Raw genomic sequence first — 15,926 nt, 5'->3', positions numbered from 1 at the left:
GGATCTCTGGATGATCCAATGTTGTCCTAAATGACCGATGATGATAAATAGAATCCACCTGTGTGTAATCAAGTCTCTGTATAAATGCACCTGCTCTGTGATAGTCTCAGGGTTCTGTTTAAAGTGCAGAGAGCATTATGAAAACCAAGGAACACACCAGGCAGGTCCAAGATACTGTTGTGGAGAAGTTTAAAGCCGGATTTGGATACAAAAAGATTTCCCAAGCTTTAAACATCTCAAGGAGCACTGTGCAAGCCATCATATTGAAATGGAAGGAGCATCAGACCACTGCAAATCTACCAAGACCCGGCCGTCCTTCCAAACTTTCTTCTCAAACAAGGAGAAAACTGATCAGAGATGCAGCCAAGAGGCCCATGATCACTCTGGATGAACTGCAGAGATCTACAGCTGAGGTGGGAGAGTCTGTCCATAGGACAACAATCAGTCGTACACTGCACAAATCTGGCCTTTATGGAAGAGTGGCAAGAAGAAAGCCATTTCTCAAAGATATCCATAAAAAGTCTCGTTTAAAGTTTGCCACAAGCCACCTGGGAGACACACCAAACATGTGGAAGAAGGTGCTCTGGTCAGATGAAACCAAAATTGAACTTTATGGCCACAATGCAAAACGATATGTTTGGCGTAAAAGCAACACAGCTCATCACCCTGAACACACCATCCCCACTGTCAAACATGGTGGTGGCAGCATCATGGTTTGGGCCTGCTTTTCTTCAGCAGGGACAGGGAAGATGGTTAAAATTGACGGGAAGATGGATGCAGCCAAATACAGGAACATTCTGGAAGAAAACCTGTTGGTATCTGCACAAGACCTGAGACTGGGACGGAGATTTCTCTTCCAACAGGACAATGATCCAAAACATAAAGCCAAATCTACAATGGAATGGTTAAAAAATAAACGTATCCAGGTGTTAGAATGGCCAAGTCAAAGTCCAGACCTGAATCCAATCGAGAATCTGTGGAAAGAGCTGAAGACTGCTGTTCACAAACACTCTCCATCCAACCTCACTGAGCTCGAGCTGTTTTGCAGGGAAGAATGGGCAAGAATGTCAGTCTCTCGATGTGCAAAACTGATAGAAACATACCCCAAGCGACTTGCAGCTGTAATTGGAGCAAAAGGTGGCGCTACAAAGTATTAACACAAGGGGGCCGAATAATATTGCACGCCCCACTTTTCAGTTTTTTATTTGTTAAAAAAGTTTAAATTATCCAATAAATGTTGTTCCACTTCACGATTGTGTCCCACTTGTTGTTGATTCTTGACAAAAAATTAAAATTTTATATCTTTATGTTTGAAGCCTGAAATATGGCGAAAGGTTGCAAGGTTCAAGGGGGCCGAATACTTTTGCAAGGCACTGTATATATATAGTCATTAATTATTTATTTATTTTTTTTCAAACTGCATTTTTCCATCCAGAGTGAAGGGGCACACTTTAAATAGATTAAAGTGATATAGGAATCTTTGAGTGAACTTCAAGTAAAATTCAAGTATCTTGAGGCCGGGCTGAGTGTCCTCTTTCTTGGAAATCAAAATATGGTCACCCTAGACGTAACTGATTTCGACTTTACGACGCTGGAGTCCTCTTTTTTTTTTTTTTTTTTAATGTTGACTTTTGGCTTGTGATGCATGTTTTAATTTTGGCGTAGTATAACTGGCACATGAGCAGGGGTGAAAGTGGCTAGAATTTCTTGGTGGAACTCCCTGACATGAAGGTTGCTATAGAGCCACAATGGGGGGAGGGTTAAAGAAAACTGCTTTTGGCAGTTATACCTATAACACAAAATAAAACATAACAGGGTTTACACCTGCATTAAATGGTAAATGGACTACTTATATAGCGCATTCATCTACATGGTTACCATGCCCAAAGCACTTCACATTAGCACATATTTACCTGTTCACGCACACATTCACATACCAATGGTGCTGCTGCCAAGCAAGGCACTGCCTACCCATTGGAGGCAAATTAAAGTTCAGTGCCTTGCCAAAGGGCACTTCAACAGTGAGCAGTCGTAGCCGGGAATCGCACCGGTACAAGGACAACTCCAGCTACCAACTGTGCCACGGCCGCTCATTAGACTACTGCATTACACATACTGTACCAAGGCATACATGAAGAACTGATTTTCATTCAAAATTGTAATTTTTTAATGATGTGAAAAAAAAGTAACATATATTAAGATAAATAAGTGCAAAATACTTACATTATGCACAGTGAAATGCAAACATTGACTTTTTCATTTTATAAGGAAATGAATATTGATCAAATCGAAAAATCAGAAAACGTGTATTTGAATCAATCAGAGCAAACTATCCATGCTGATCACATGTGAGTATGTCAGCCAAATGAACGGACAACTGGAGTTAGCTCATTTAGCTGAGCGCACGCACAATTCGACGCAACTCGTCAGACACATGCTGGGAGGACTCCCTGCTACAAAAATAACTATAAATGTGCTGACCGCTTTACGGCATACATGACTTCCACATTTGTTACAAGGACAGAAGTCGATGCCAAAGGCTTTTGTGGAATTCTGCAAAGATGGCAGAGCAACAAAAGAGACTAAAAGTTTTGTCCGAGGAGACAAAAAAGAAAAAGGGAAGCTACCAAGATTAAAGGACTCTCAAGAATTAACACTGGCCCAGCTTTCACTTGCTGGCGTGACCCAAGAACCAACCCGCCCCCCCCGAAATCGTCAGCGAGTCAGTCACTGATGAGTTCTGGTGAGGGGCGGAGGAATACGGTACAAAATCAAACATTTCTTATTTTCAACATTGTCAATATGCTGTTGTTTAGCCACAACTGGATTCATTACCTCATCACTATTCATCCTTCACACAACCGCTAGAAACAGAAATGTCGTTCAATCCAATTGCAGGCCACCGGGAGATCAGAATTTTACAACACTGAGCGCTGGTCCTCATGGGAAATTACAGTCTTCCTTAAGGCAAAGCACTATCGCTTTTGTCCACCTGCGCCACTAAAATAAACCAAAACAATTAAAAATTGCCTAGTGTTGCTTTAAGGTAAGATTAAGCTAACGCCAGAGGTTAACTAGCAAAATAAAGTATATTTTTGAAGGAAATAGTCATCCATTTTGTCGTCATTGTTCCTTACAACATGCCTAAAACAGCCTCAAGGTAAATTGTGAATGTCATTGAAAAAAGTGACATTTATCCAATTAATCGTTTAATTAATCGTCTGATTAATCGATTATGCAAATAATCGTTAGTTGCAGCCCTAGTTAGATGGTATACAGTTGTGGTCAAAATTTTACATACACTTGTGAAGAACATAATGTCATGGCTCTCTTGAGTTTCCAGTTATTTCTACACTTCTGATTTTTCTCCGATAGAGTGATTGGAACAGATACTTCTTTGTCACAAAAAACATTCATGAAGTTTGGTTCTTTTATGACTTTATTAAGGGTTAACAGAAAAAGTGATCAAATCTGCTGGGTCAAAAATATACATACATGAATATGAAAAAGCGAATCATTGACTTGAACAAGTCAGGAAAGTCACTTGGAGCCATTTCAAAGCAGCTGCAGGTCCCAAGAGAAACAGTGCAAACAATTGTTTGTAAGTATAAAGTGCATGGCACTGTTTTGTCACTGCCACGATCAGGATGAAAAATTAAGCTATCACCTGCTGCTGAGAGAAAATTGGTCAGGAGGGTGAAGATTCAACCGAGAATCACCAAAAAGCAGATCTGCCAAGAATTAGAAGCTGTTTTGCATCTCCATGGACTGTGAGGCTGCCATGCAAGAAGGAAGCCCTTGCTCCAAAAGCGGCACCTTAAGGCTCGACTGAAGTTTGCTGCTGATCACATGGACAAAGATAAGACCTTCTGGAAGAAAGTTCTGTGGTCAGACGAAACAAAAATCGAGCTATTTGGCCACAATGCCCAGCAATATGTTTGGAGGAGAAAAGGTGAGGCCTTTAACCCCAAGTACACCATGCCTACCGTCAAGCACGGTGGTGGTAGTATTATGCTGTGGGGCTGTTTTGCTGCCAATGGAACTGGTGCTTTACAGAGAGTAAATGGGATAATGAAGGAGGATTACCCTCAAATTCTTCAAGATAACCTAACGTCATCAGCCCGAAGATTGGGTCTTGGGCGCAGTTGGGTGTTCCAACAGGACAATGACCCCAAACACACATCAAAAGTGGTAATGGAGTGGTAAAGGTTTTCGAATGGCCTTCCCAAAGTCCTGACTTAAACCCCATTGAGAACTTGTGGACAATGCTGAAGAAACAAGTCCATGTCAGAAAGCCATCAAATTTAACTGAACTGCACCAATTCTGTCAAGAGGAGTGGTCAAAGATTCAACCAGAAGCTTGTGGAGGGCTACCAAAAGCGCCTAATTGAAGTGAAAATGGCCAAGGGACATGTTACCAAATATTAGCGCTGCTGTATGTATATTTTTGACCCAGCAGATTTGATCACTTTTTCTGTTCACCCATAATAAAGTCATAAAAGAACCAAACTTCATGAATGTTTTTTGTGACAAAGAAGTATCTGTTCCAATCACTCTATCAGAGAAAAATCAGAGTTGTAGAAATGACTGGAAACTCAAGAGAGCCATGACATTATGTTCTTCACAAGTGAATGAGTTCTGAAGAAAAGCAGTATGGATGGATGTGGAATATAGCTAATTTAATACTGGTATTATTGATTATTTAAATGCCTTGATCTTTATATTATTATGTATTATGGTCGGGAATAGTATAAAACAATAAGCGGTAAAAGCTTGTCTAATTATTGCCGATTAGAAAAGTGCTATAATCTAAAATAAAAATCTGTAACTAAAACAAAATATCAACCTTAGGAGAAATGATGGAAAAATATTTTTGTCCAGATGGTCGTTGGTAGAGGTAATACATGTTTCCGGTCTTCTTCACAATGTTGCAAGCAGCATGGTGGAGGTCAGCATCTCTTTTAGCATCTTCTAAGACCTAGACATAAACAAAGATGGAAATCAAATGTATGCACCAGTCAAAAGGCATCTTTTTAAATGTCTACAAAACAAATGACCGTAATCTTAGCCTCTTGAATAAAGAATAACCAAGAAAACACAAATATTACTTTAAAAATATCTGGCTTTTATAAGAGCTTGCATTCTCTGAGGCATAGACTTAACGAGTGACAAACAATGTTCTTCATCAATCTGGCTCCGACATTATCCGCTGTTGCCAGAACAGTTCCTGCTGGTTTCAACAAGTGAAATTTGATGACATTTTAAGACCACATAGAATAGAATTTCCTGAGCAAATTTCACAGCCAACCTGCCCCCCCCCCCCCCCCCCCCAATCATAAAATGTCAGTAAAAAGACAGTCATCGAGGAATGCAGTGGCAGACATTCAGAGTTCGTACACCGTTTTAATGGCCAAATTCAAGCACCTTTTAAGGACTTTAAAGACCAATTTTCCAGTACCTTTAAAACATTACCTCAATTTTTTGTGTTGCGTTACGATGAGGCAGAAATAAAATATGATAAAATATGGTGCCTTCTCACAATTTCGCAAACTTCTTCCTAAATGTTCTTCGACCCCAGAGGCTCGAGAAATTTAATTTGCAAGGCGTGGCGGCTTTTCTTTTAGTGTGGCGTTGCGCCACAATCTTTTATTTGTAGGGGAAATCCTGATGTGCAACATGAATAGGGCATAAATAAATACTCAAGGCGTTTACGTTGAGAGAGCGGCATGCAGTCGAGTTGACCGCAGCCACATGCTAGGTGTGTGTGAGGAGAAATTTCCTTCGTGTGCGCCCGTTATCAAACGTAAGTACATATTGAAAGTTTGTGGTGTTTACTTTGAACTTTCAGTGATGGGGTCTTGACAGCTTGGAACTGTATTTTCCACACTATAAGGTGTACCTAAAAGCCTTTAATTTGCACCTCATATATGGATCAATATTGGTTAAAAATGGCACCTAATACCCTTTTGCTCAGCTCCATCTAGTGGACGCATAACGCAATCCCAACCACTACTACTACTAATACTATTGTGCCTTATGTAGCTATGCACCCTATACATGTAGTCCCTGGGTTACGACGTACCCGACTTACGTGATTTCGACTTTACGATGCCGGAGTCTCGTTCGCCTTTTTGTCTCCAATAGTTTTTTTTTCTTTTTAAGTCATGTAAACAGTACGTTATTGTACCTCACAGCATATTATTCTTTACTTAATTTTATTCATATGACTGTTCTGCTCTTTGGCGACATATTTGATTATAATTTGGACTTTTGTGATGCATGCTTTTATTTTGACGCAGGAAGCATAGACCAGTTGTACTTCCACACGCAAGTAAGAGCACATGTACACAATGCATTTGGACAAACGAGAAAGCGCGCATTTGCTCCCACGAAGAAGTCGCGCAGCCGGGTGAGAGAGAGAGGGAAAAATTTACATCTTAACTCACTGTCTAGCTAGGATTTAGCTCTAACGTCATATCAAAGACAGGACAATGACAAATAATACATGTTTTTGGATAGTTATTTTGAGATTTAGGGGGTATTTAGGAGTACATAAAGGGTTAATTCTGACTTACGCGGAAATTCGGGTTCCGTCGCAAATGTGGGAACGGAACTCGTTCGTAACTTGGGGATTACCTGTATATGAAAAGTTTTAAAATTGGCCATTCATTGAAGGTGCACCTTCGATGCACTCCGATGCATTTTATAGTTCAGAAAAAATACGGTAGTTATATTTTATTCTATTTATGTAGTGACAGGCTAGTAAACAAGTAGGCAGTCAAATGTTAGCAAACTAACGTTAATAGTTCAGTCTATGTTTCTACTACATGCTATCAAATATAATTTTAAAAAAAATATCCATCATTAACTTACCTTTGAGCAAGCAACGTCCTTGGTGACTGTCTTGACAATAAGTTGTCTATGTGGTCGAAGACAAAGCCTTATCTATAGCTTTCATTTGACGAGCTTTCTTTAAGGCTTTGAAAAAGCAACAAAAATAATTCCTACCCCCAATCTTTCAGGGTACCTGGTGTCAGAATTAAAGTTACACCACGCATAGCGTTAACCATCGGGTTTTTGATATTTTTAAATGACAAAAAAGATGTTTTAAGTCAAGACCACACAGTACATTTCCTATGCAAGTCTACGGCTGGTGTCGGAGTTTTCTGATTTGGGGGCGTGGTTTTGCGATAGGTCCATTGTCTCATTTCCTTGGGTAATGCGGAAACCATTGCAGCAGAGGCCTCGCAGAGATAAACTCTAATGAGTCCTTTCTCTGTCTTCCAAACTTCAGCCTGTAATTTTAATTGTAAAATATTTGCTATCAATTACATATCATGAAGTAAAAGTTACCTTCATGACTGTTAATTTGACCCATTACGTCTGATCCGTTTAAGGGCACTTTCACATCAGACCAGTACTTCTCAAATAGTAGGGTGTGCCCCGCCAGGGGGTGCTGATTGATGCCGGGGGAGGTGCAGGTGATCTCGTGAAACATACTTTTTTGCCGTACTAGAATTAAATGTAATTGCACATCCACTCATTTTCAGAGTGTGCGCAGTATTTTTTAACCAAACGAGCACACAGCAAAGAGCATTCGAGATATGAAGAGCTTAGACGAGGAAATATGACGAACCCTATGTAGCGTTTGGCTTTGACTTTTAATACAGTGAGAGATGATGAAGGACCAGTCTGTTTAATGTATCTAAAAATGTTTGCACCGGACAGCAGGAAGCCAAATATATTGCTAACAATCGTCCTGATTTCTCAGTGTTACATCAGTAAAGTAGCGAGCACTGTTAGGCCACCTTGTACCAAGTTTCTCAGTGCAAAATAACCCCCACACCATAGCCAAGGAGTTCTGTCCAATGACACAGTAGTTTTTGTACTATTATGTTTGGCATATTGTCCTCATGAGTTAATGTTGCTAATCAATTGGAATTTATTATTATTTATTGATTTTATTTTATTTTTCAGTATCAAATGGTCAAAAATGTATCTTGAATGTATTTACAGATTGGATGTGACTTTTGTTGGGTTCATCGTCTGTCCTCTTGCCATTGTTGATTTTGAATAGCACGCACGCTGTACTTCCTCTTCCAAAGATGCACTGTGTGGATCGTCACAGCCTGGACCATCACAGCTCCATACTGTGACAGTGACACTGCACGTAAAGTAGCAAAAGCGCACCCTGCTCTGGTTACATACACAAGTGAAACAGGGTGCGCTCAAAGTGGACCGAGACCCACGATTTTTGAGCGGACCAGAGTTCGTTTGTTTGGTCCGAACAAGAGTTCGGATGCGCGTTCTCATTTACAAAATGAAGCGGACTATCTGACAAAAAGAACTCTGGCCCGTTTAAAAGGGACCAAACAGTGCTAGTGAGAAAGTGCGCTAAAAAATGGGAGGCACACTAAATGTGAGTGATGTACCATTGTTGCAGTTTTCTCATCTCGCAATTTGCTGGTTCACTCACCTTTTTTGCTACTTCTTGCAGATATCTGATCTGGTCAGCAATTACCGACAGTTTGTTGCAAGCATTGGCTTTAATAAAATCATCTCCCTGGAAAGATTAAAAAACAAAAAAATCAGATCTGTAGATTCAAAGTAACAAATGGTCAATGTGATTTAGAAGATGTAAAATTGGGTGAGAACCTTCTGCAGTTGAGTTGCTAATGCAACGAGATCCATAGGGTCCCCCACTCTATTGGTCTCGTAAGAGCTGACAAGTTCCAGTCCACCCGGAGCTGCGCTGCTCTCAACAAGAGTCACTACAGAACCAGAATGATGTTTAAATAAGGGCTGGCGATATTAATATTGTGATCGTACACTGAAGAAAAAAAAAATTGAGGATCATTTTCGTGATCAGCTGTGACCAGTGTTCAAGTTCCTTTTGGCAACTCATTACTTTACTAGTTATTCAATTATGAAAGTAACCTCTGTAAATTACTTTACTTGTGCACAAATGATTATATATATATATATATATATATATATATATATATATATATATATCAGAGGTTGCGCTAGACTTTTTCGTTGTCTGTCATTTTGACTGACAGGGTCATAAAAATCCGGTCATAATCTATTTTTACCTGTCACTTAAATTTTTAAAATGATGATAATGACATTGTGGTGACCCTTTGTTTGGCATAATTCACCTTCCGTACTTGTGTGTCCATTTGGCCGAGCGCGTTCCCGGCTACGACAGTCACGTGACAGAGACACTTAAAGTTCAAACACACCAGCAACGTGAACGTCGCGTCAACGATCTCGCCGCGATTACGCACCAGTGACGCTCTGCGTCAATTTCCATAGGACGCGTTTCACGAGCAGCGCGTCTGTGGAGCGGCTCGATCTGTTCACGCGAGGATTGCAAGATCGAGCGAGAATAGCGGGTTATTAAAGGTAATAAAACAACAACACTTTGCCTTTCAGACCCCGCGTATTGGCCAGCTTTCTTTTTGAAAGAAGAAAAAATAAGTCATGTGCTAAAGCAAAAAGCAATCCCAATGACAAAGATTTTAACATTTTTTTTGTATGAACATTTTTCTAAGCTTTATTGATGTTTTTTTCTCAAGTTAAAGAACCACGCAGGAATTAATTTTATTGTGTAGCAGGATTTGTGTATTATTCGTATTAATTGCAGGTGTTTTAGCTCATTTCAGTTTATTATATTTATATAGGAAGTTACGGTTGCATATTATTTTAAAAATCGACCGGATCCACCGTATTTTTACACGAGTGACTTCCGGCCTGCCCGATCCTACCTAGTAGTATTTACGCAGAGGGGCTGCGTCTCGCGTCAAAAAACAAACTCTGCTGATCTTTTCGCATGCGTCGCGTTTAGCGCTTCTGGGACGCGTCTAACACGCGGACGCACTGCGACTGGTGTGCATTGGCTGATTGACTTTAACGGCCGCGTTTCGAAGCGTAATTGCGGCGAGATCGTTGACGCGACGTTCACGTTGCTGGTGTGTTTGAGCCTTTAAGAGCCGCGCGCGGTCCCCTCACTATCCACTGGCTCTCGCTATATGATTGGCCGAAGAGTCGAAATGCTTTCCCGTGAACTGCCTGTTTAAAAATGTTCCCGTTGTTACTTCTTGCGTACGCTTATAAGTGCCCATTTAAAAAGGAAAAGCAATGGATGATACTACACACACAGCGTATTATTAACAAATGTTAAAGTTGTATAATCATCTAGCGAGAATAAGGAACGTCACTGACAAGCGCAGGCCCCCACGAGTGGATAGTGAGGGGTCTAGGATAGTGCGCCTACAGCTAACAAGACTCTTAACATTGCATACCGCTTCAACATATTCAATAGTATTTAGTTTTCATTCATTTAAAATTAATATTCTGTCCGAACAAGCTTAACAGAGAATCCACACCGTGCCATCACACATCAAGCAGATGAATATGTAACTTTTTCTCCGCAGTGACAAAAACAGCTGACTGTGGCCCCAGTAGTTAGGTAGCCTACCATATGTAGCATATGGAACAATGAAATTAATAGTTCACCTGCTGTGGCCTGAACGTAGTCTCACACTTTCCTCCATGTGCGCATGGACTTGAATTGCGTGCCCGCTTGTACAGTCCCTGTTTTTTCACCTCTTTTATCAACACCATCGTCGTTTTGGGGCTTTTTGAAGAAACTTCGGACACTCAGTTGCCTTGACATTTTTCAGAGTAAGGCCAACGACGTCATGCATCAAGAGAGACAATAGCTAATTAATATGCTCACTCGCCACCCTGTGGTCTGGGGTGTGAATTGCAACCGGTCAAAATGACGGATGGACTTCAGTTTTTTCCGTCACCGTTTTAAAAAATCGGTCAACGACGGAAAATATTCGGTTAACGCGACCCCTGATATATATATATATATATATATATATATATATATATATATTGTATTTCCACTGTGAAAAGCTTTCCTTCTTAGTGTCCTGTGCACTTGCCATTGCCGGAGTTTTTCCTGTGTGCATAGGGACGGTAGGGACATAACATTAACAACTTTTCAGGATGCTCAAATTATCCCCACCAACTTTTAGGCAAACTTATTTGCATTATATAATGAGTTGAGGTTTATAGTAGGCCTGCACAATATATCGTTTCTACATCGCCATCGCAATGTACGCAGGCGCAATAGTCCCATCGCAGGACATGCGATTGCATTTAAAAAAAATTTTTTTTTTTTAAGTGTAAGTGTAAGCAGCAATTGTGCAGAGACATTGCTTCTTTGATCCTTATTATATACAGCAATCTTCATCATTCACAGATGAACCCCCTTTGCCTGGAATAAACAGTATTATACAAATACAACGTGGGCATAGTGAGTCAACCAAAGTCTTCAAAACAGATCTATTCAAGTCCTCTTATATATACACCAATCATTCACAGATAAACCCCCTTAGTGTGGATTCTATTATATGAATAGGGATGTCCCGATCGTATATTTTTGCACTCGAGTCTGAGTCCAAGTCACCTGATTTTGAGAATCTCCCGATACCGAGTCCCAACCCGATACCGAAATTATTACTATTTTCATTGCTTTGACGCTCACACTGCCAACAACAGCCTCTCACTTACACAATGAATGAGTTGCCACAGCACACTTCAGACTGCACCATTCTTAACGATGATTAAAATGTTTGGCAGTTTGGCAGCACCGCTTAGCAGGAGGGAGTGTGTGGCACTGTACGAGCATAAAGCAGAAAAACAAAGATATTTTTAAAATTAAAAACCCTTATCATCTGATTCCAATCCTCTGAAAAATGGCGGGATCAGTCCGATTTCCGATCATGTGATAGGATCGGGACATCGCTAATGAATACAATGTAGTCATAGTGAGTCAACCAGTCTTCCCAAACAGTGCTATTCAAGTCTGGTGAAAATTCTTCTAGTTTTAATATTGCAAACCCCCCCAAAAAAATCGCAATGTCAGTTTTTTTCCAATATTGTTCATCCCTAGTATATAGATCATTTAGATGGTCTTCCTATATGTTGTAAGGATAGAATAACACCTACCATTATTAAGTGAACTCAAATTGATCCCTTTTCACTTGCTGAATGTGCTGGTCCATTTTTCCCCCTGAAGCACACGTTTGATTGGCTGATGACCTGTAATACCTTACGGACGTTATGACGGAAAAATTTTGCGGTTTTGAAACTGTGACGTTTTCATACCATGGTATACCTTGAAACCGGTAATCGGCATATGTCTACATCAGAGTTAGCAAACGAGTTATTAAACTTAATTAAGAGTAAATAATTAAGAGTTATTAAACTGTGTGAACTTGCTAACCTGCAAAACTACTGCGATCAGGCCAGCATTCAAAAGGAACAATGAAGCCAAGCTAGCCGTCCCTCATTTGGATCATTGTTTGACTTACGTGCATTACGGTTATGCAACGCGGTGCCTTCAGAATGCAAGTCCCTTTATCTAAAAAAATTGTGGAACTATCCAAGAAATGGCACACTTCAGGGGATATTAACATGTACCGACATGAAAAAAACAATCTGAAATGCAATCACACATCAGAATTTCACGAGAGTACTTTGGCTCGAGTCTTGGGGTAGTCTAGTATGCCTCAGATGTAGATCGGTCTTGGATTTCTCAGATTAAAAAAAAAAAATCTTTAGTTTGAGTCTAGGGGTGGGTGCTCCAGTGTCCCCCAGAAGTGGACAAATTCTTGGATTTTTTTTTTTTTTTTGAATAAAGGGACTTGCAGTTCAAAACGTTTCTTTACTAGTTTTTGGGGGGGAAAAAGAATAAAAGGTTTTAACGATAGCACCACTATATTCATAGTGTAAGCGTTTAATGTATTTCTTGTTGCTGTTTGTTCTTCTCTGTCTCTTCTATTTTTCTTTATGTCCCCCCAAAATCCCTTCCTGGTCGCTGCTTTCTCCTAAAAGAAAGAAACACAATGAATACTCACAATGGGAGTGCATCATACTCCCATGTGATACATTAAAACTGTTCAGATCAGTAGGACACTCAGACTCCCATTCTCTGTGCCAAGCAGCTGAACAGGACAGCTTTAAAAAAATAAATTAAAGAAAACAAAGGGTTGAATCGAACGTTGTATCACCTGAACCAATACACATGAAAGCTAGTATAAGTCAATACCGATTGATTTTGCATTGATCATTTATCCTATCAGTTGATCAGGTTCGTGAGAAATGTAGCCCTTGGTCTTATTAATGTCCCGTCCCTAGCAAAAAGTTTACATGCAGGTTATGCTGTTATATCATCCCTACAATGTTGAGACCAAACCTATGCCCTTGCTTAATCAGTATTCTTGCCCTACGTTAGCCAATCAGTAACCTCTTCTTGCACGTGCTGTATTCATAGAGTGAGAAAAGCCATGTGGACTCTGAGCACAAAGCTGTCAACAGAGATACATGCCTATAAAATGGCAGACCCGTGTGCCACGGCACTGCAAAGGGAGACTTTTCACTTGGATCATGTATCATAAATAACTTGGGACGCGCTCATAAAATAACTACAGACAAGTCTTTGGGGTACTTCCGCATTTCTGCTCACGACTTCTGTTTTACACGTTCTCTAACCAAAACAACAATGAACAGCATGAGCAGCATCAGTCATCAAAATCCCTCAAAAAAGACAATTTGGAAATACTGCATCCATCTGCCATCATCACGACATGGGAGGGCAACATGAAGAAAAGGCTAAGTGTCACTACAGGCAAAATATTTTTGTACAGTGGTACCTCTACATACGAAGTTAATCCGTTCCAGGAGCTTGTTTGTAAGTCGAAATGGTCGTATGTCGAGCAGGATTTTCCCATAGGAATACATTATAATTCCATTAATTCGTTCCACAGCCCAAAAACCTGCACTAAATCCTTAAAAAATACTGCTGGTACTATTACAAATGGCAATTACATATAGCAAAACAAATAAATAATAAATAAAAATCGGATTAATAATATAATAATAATAATAATTCCTGTAATAGTGTAACGAAACGGGTTCTAATAAGGCGGACGTTTTTTTCTGTACCTGAAGGCACCGCGGCGCTGACGTGACAAAGAGGGAGGGGAGCGGGTGAAAGTTTACTTTCGCTTTCAATGCTTTCTTGAGAACATCGTCAATTGCGGCAGACAGCAGGCGTTTTGTGTTGAATAAGTTGTGAAAGAAATGATGAAAACGTGGCGAAGCTGGCGATTTCTCTGGAGATGTTACCACAATAAGAATTGTCAGCTTAACTTATAAAGACTGGCGAACGATGGTCGGAGGAGGACCGTGGAGATGTATTGTTGAGCCATTTCACGGATGCCCACCCTACGCTCATATTTTTCTGTCATTTGCATCTTCGTTTAGAAGGTAAGCGTCAACTTTTTCCTTGTTTCACCACCTGTACCAACCTTTTCTGAAACCTGTGTTGATTTGTCACACAAGAAAATCCGCCGTGCATTCGTCTGCGGTGCTGCCGTTGTCGTCGTATTTCGAGCATGTCGTCGGATGTAGAAACAAATGGCGAGTCAAATTTTACGTCGGATGTCGAAAAGTTCGTGTGTCGAAGCGATCGTATGTAGAGGTACCACTGTATTTTATTGATTTAATGGCAGTGAAAGGAAACGCAATCGAGAACCTGAAAATCTCTGAGCCACAGCAACACAGTTGAATGTGTCCTAATACATGGAAATTTTGTGTTCATGAAGGCAGATGTAGAACAAAGACACAATGATGATCGTAATTATGATGACATTTAATATCATTTACTACAACTACTGCTTTGGCTGCAACACATGCCAACTCCTAAGCTATGGTTGTACAATTATGTTCAATTTGACTACAATTCTGTGTTTTGTGTCACAGCTGAGACATCATTAGCTTTGCTAAACACAGTTATCCAACGATAAAGAAATGGAAAACACTCATATATTTCAAGTAATATACGGGCTTCTTACCCTTAGTGCATAAATGCAAGTGTTACAAGTTTTTTTAACGTTTCTTTTCTTCTTGAGAAATATGTGGGTGGGATACAAATAATTTCACCTCTCTGCCAAAATTTGTACCCCCACCCCCAAAATGGACAAATGACGCCCAAACATCAACTGATTTAATTTACAAGTACTTCAGAAACTACTCTACCACCACTGTCAATATGAACAAGTTTCTTTTCTTCTAGACAAAGATATGGTGGGATACAAATTATTTTAGACTGTTTACCGCCTCTGCCAAAATGTGTATCCCCAACCCCCCAAATGGACAAATGAAGCCTAAACATTAAATGACTGATTGTACACGTACTTCCGATACTACTCTATCACCACTGATATTTTGAACAAATTTCTTTGACAGTTTTTTGAGTTCATTTTGTCTACACTTATAGATTATTCCATTTTTTCTTTTATCCCAGACAATAGTTATAGGTGATTTAATTACCTGACATGTTTCGGCGAAGTGTTCTAAGTTTCTTTTACTAAAGAGAAAGATATGGGGGGATACAAACTATTTCAGACTGTTTACCGACTGTAGTAATGTTTCACGTTTACGTAATTGAAATGATGACGAGTTGTCGCAAGAGCGTAGTTTCTTTACCTTTCGTGGGATTGTTGGGCTGGCCTGGGAGGCTGACAATTCTATCCATTGTTTTCTACGTAAGTAAGTGCTCTCCGATAAATATTTGCTAGAATTCGCTCTGTACCTTAGCACCAGTTGGGTAATCAGTTTGAGCCAAAGATATCACATAGATAAGGTTAGATGAGAAAAGGTTGAGTCGGTGGCGTGAGGATGCAGCCGTCATCTTGCTTCGGGAGACTTCTATGGCGGGTTCTACTGTAGCGGACGTAACGTGAGTTATTTTCGCCGCTAATAAATTCTTTATCTTGCTGAGTTCTTGACCGAGTTACAAACAGCTTGGTGGCTATGATTCAGGCTATGCCTATGTTAAATAT

At 40.1% G+C, this 15,926-nt stretch overlaps 1 protein-coding gene across 2 annotated transcripts in view; it reads right to left on the bottom strand.

Annotated features, from left to right (window-relative positions):
- c9h1orf50 (chromosome 9 C1orf50 homolog) overlaps window positions 1–15,926 on the bottom strand; it is a 21,386-nt gene extending 5,460 nt beyond the window's left edge. Inside the window, exons 1-5 of one of the 2 annotated variants that reach the window (XM_057845893.1) lie at window positions 15,571–15,926; window positions 15,415–15,451; window positions 8,656–8,771; window positions 8,477–8,563; window positions 4,847–4,978 (exon numbers count right to left, since the gene is read on the bottom strand). In XM_057845893.1, coding sequence (XP_057701876.1) covers window positions 4,847–4,978; window positions 8,477–8,563; window positions 8,656–8,771; window positions 15,415–15,421 — 342 coding nt within the window. In that variant the 5' untranslated portion in view covers window positions 15,422–15,451; window positions 15,571–15,926. The remainder of the gene's footprint in view (window positions 1–4,846; window positions 4,979–8,476; window positions 8,564–8,655; window positions 8,772–15,414; window positions 15,452–15,570) is intronic. The other variant, XM_057845892.1, reaches the window with a different exon arrangement.

The sequence above is a fragment of the Corythoichthys intestinalis genome, chromosome 9 (genome assembly GCF_030265065.1).
Source record: "Corythoichthys intestinalis isolate RoL2023-P3 chromosome 9, ASM3026506v1, whole genome shotgun sequence".
Lineage (NCBI taxonomy): Eukaryota > Metazoa > Chordata > Actinopteri > Syngnathiformes > Syngnathidae > Corythoichthys > Corythoichthys intestinalis.
This window is presented reverse-complemented; position numbering and strand designations above follow the sequence as displayed.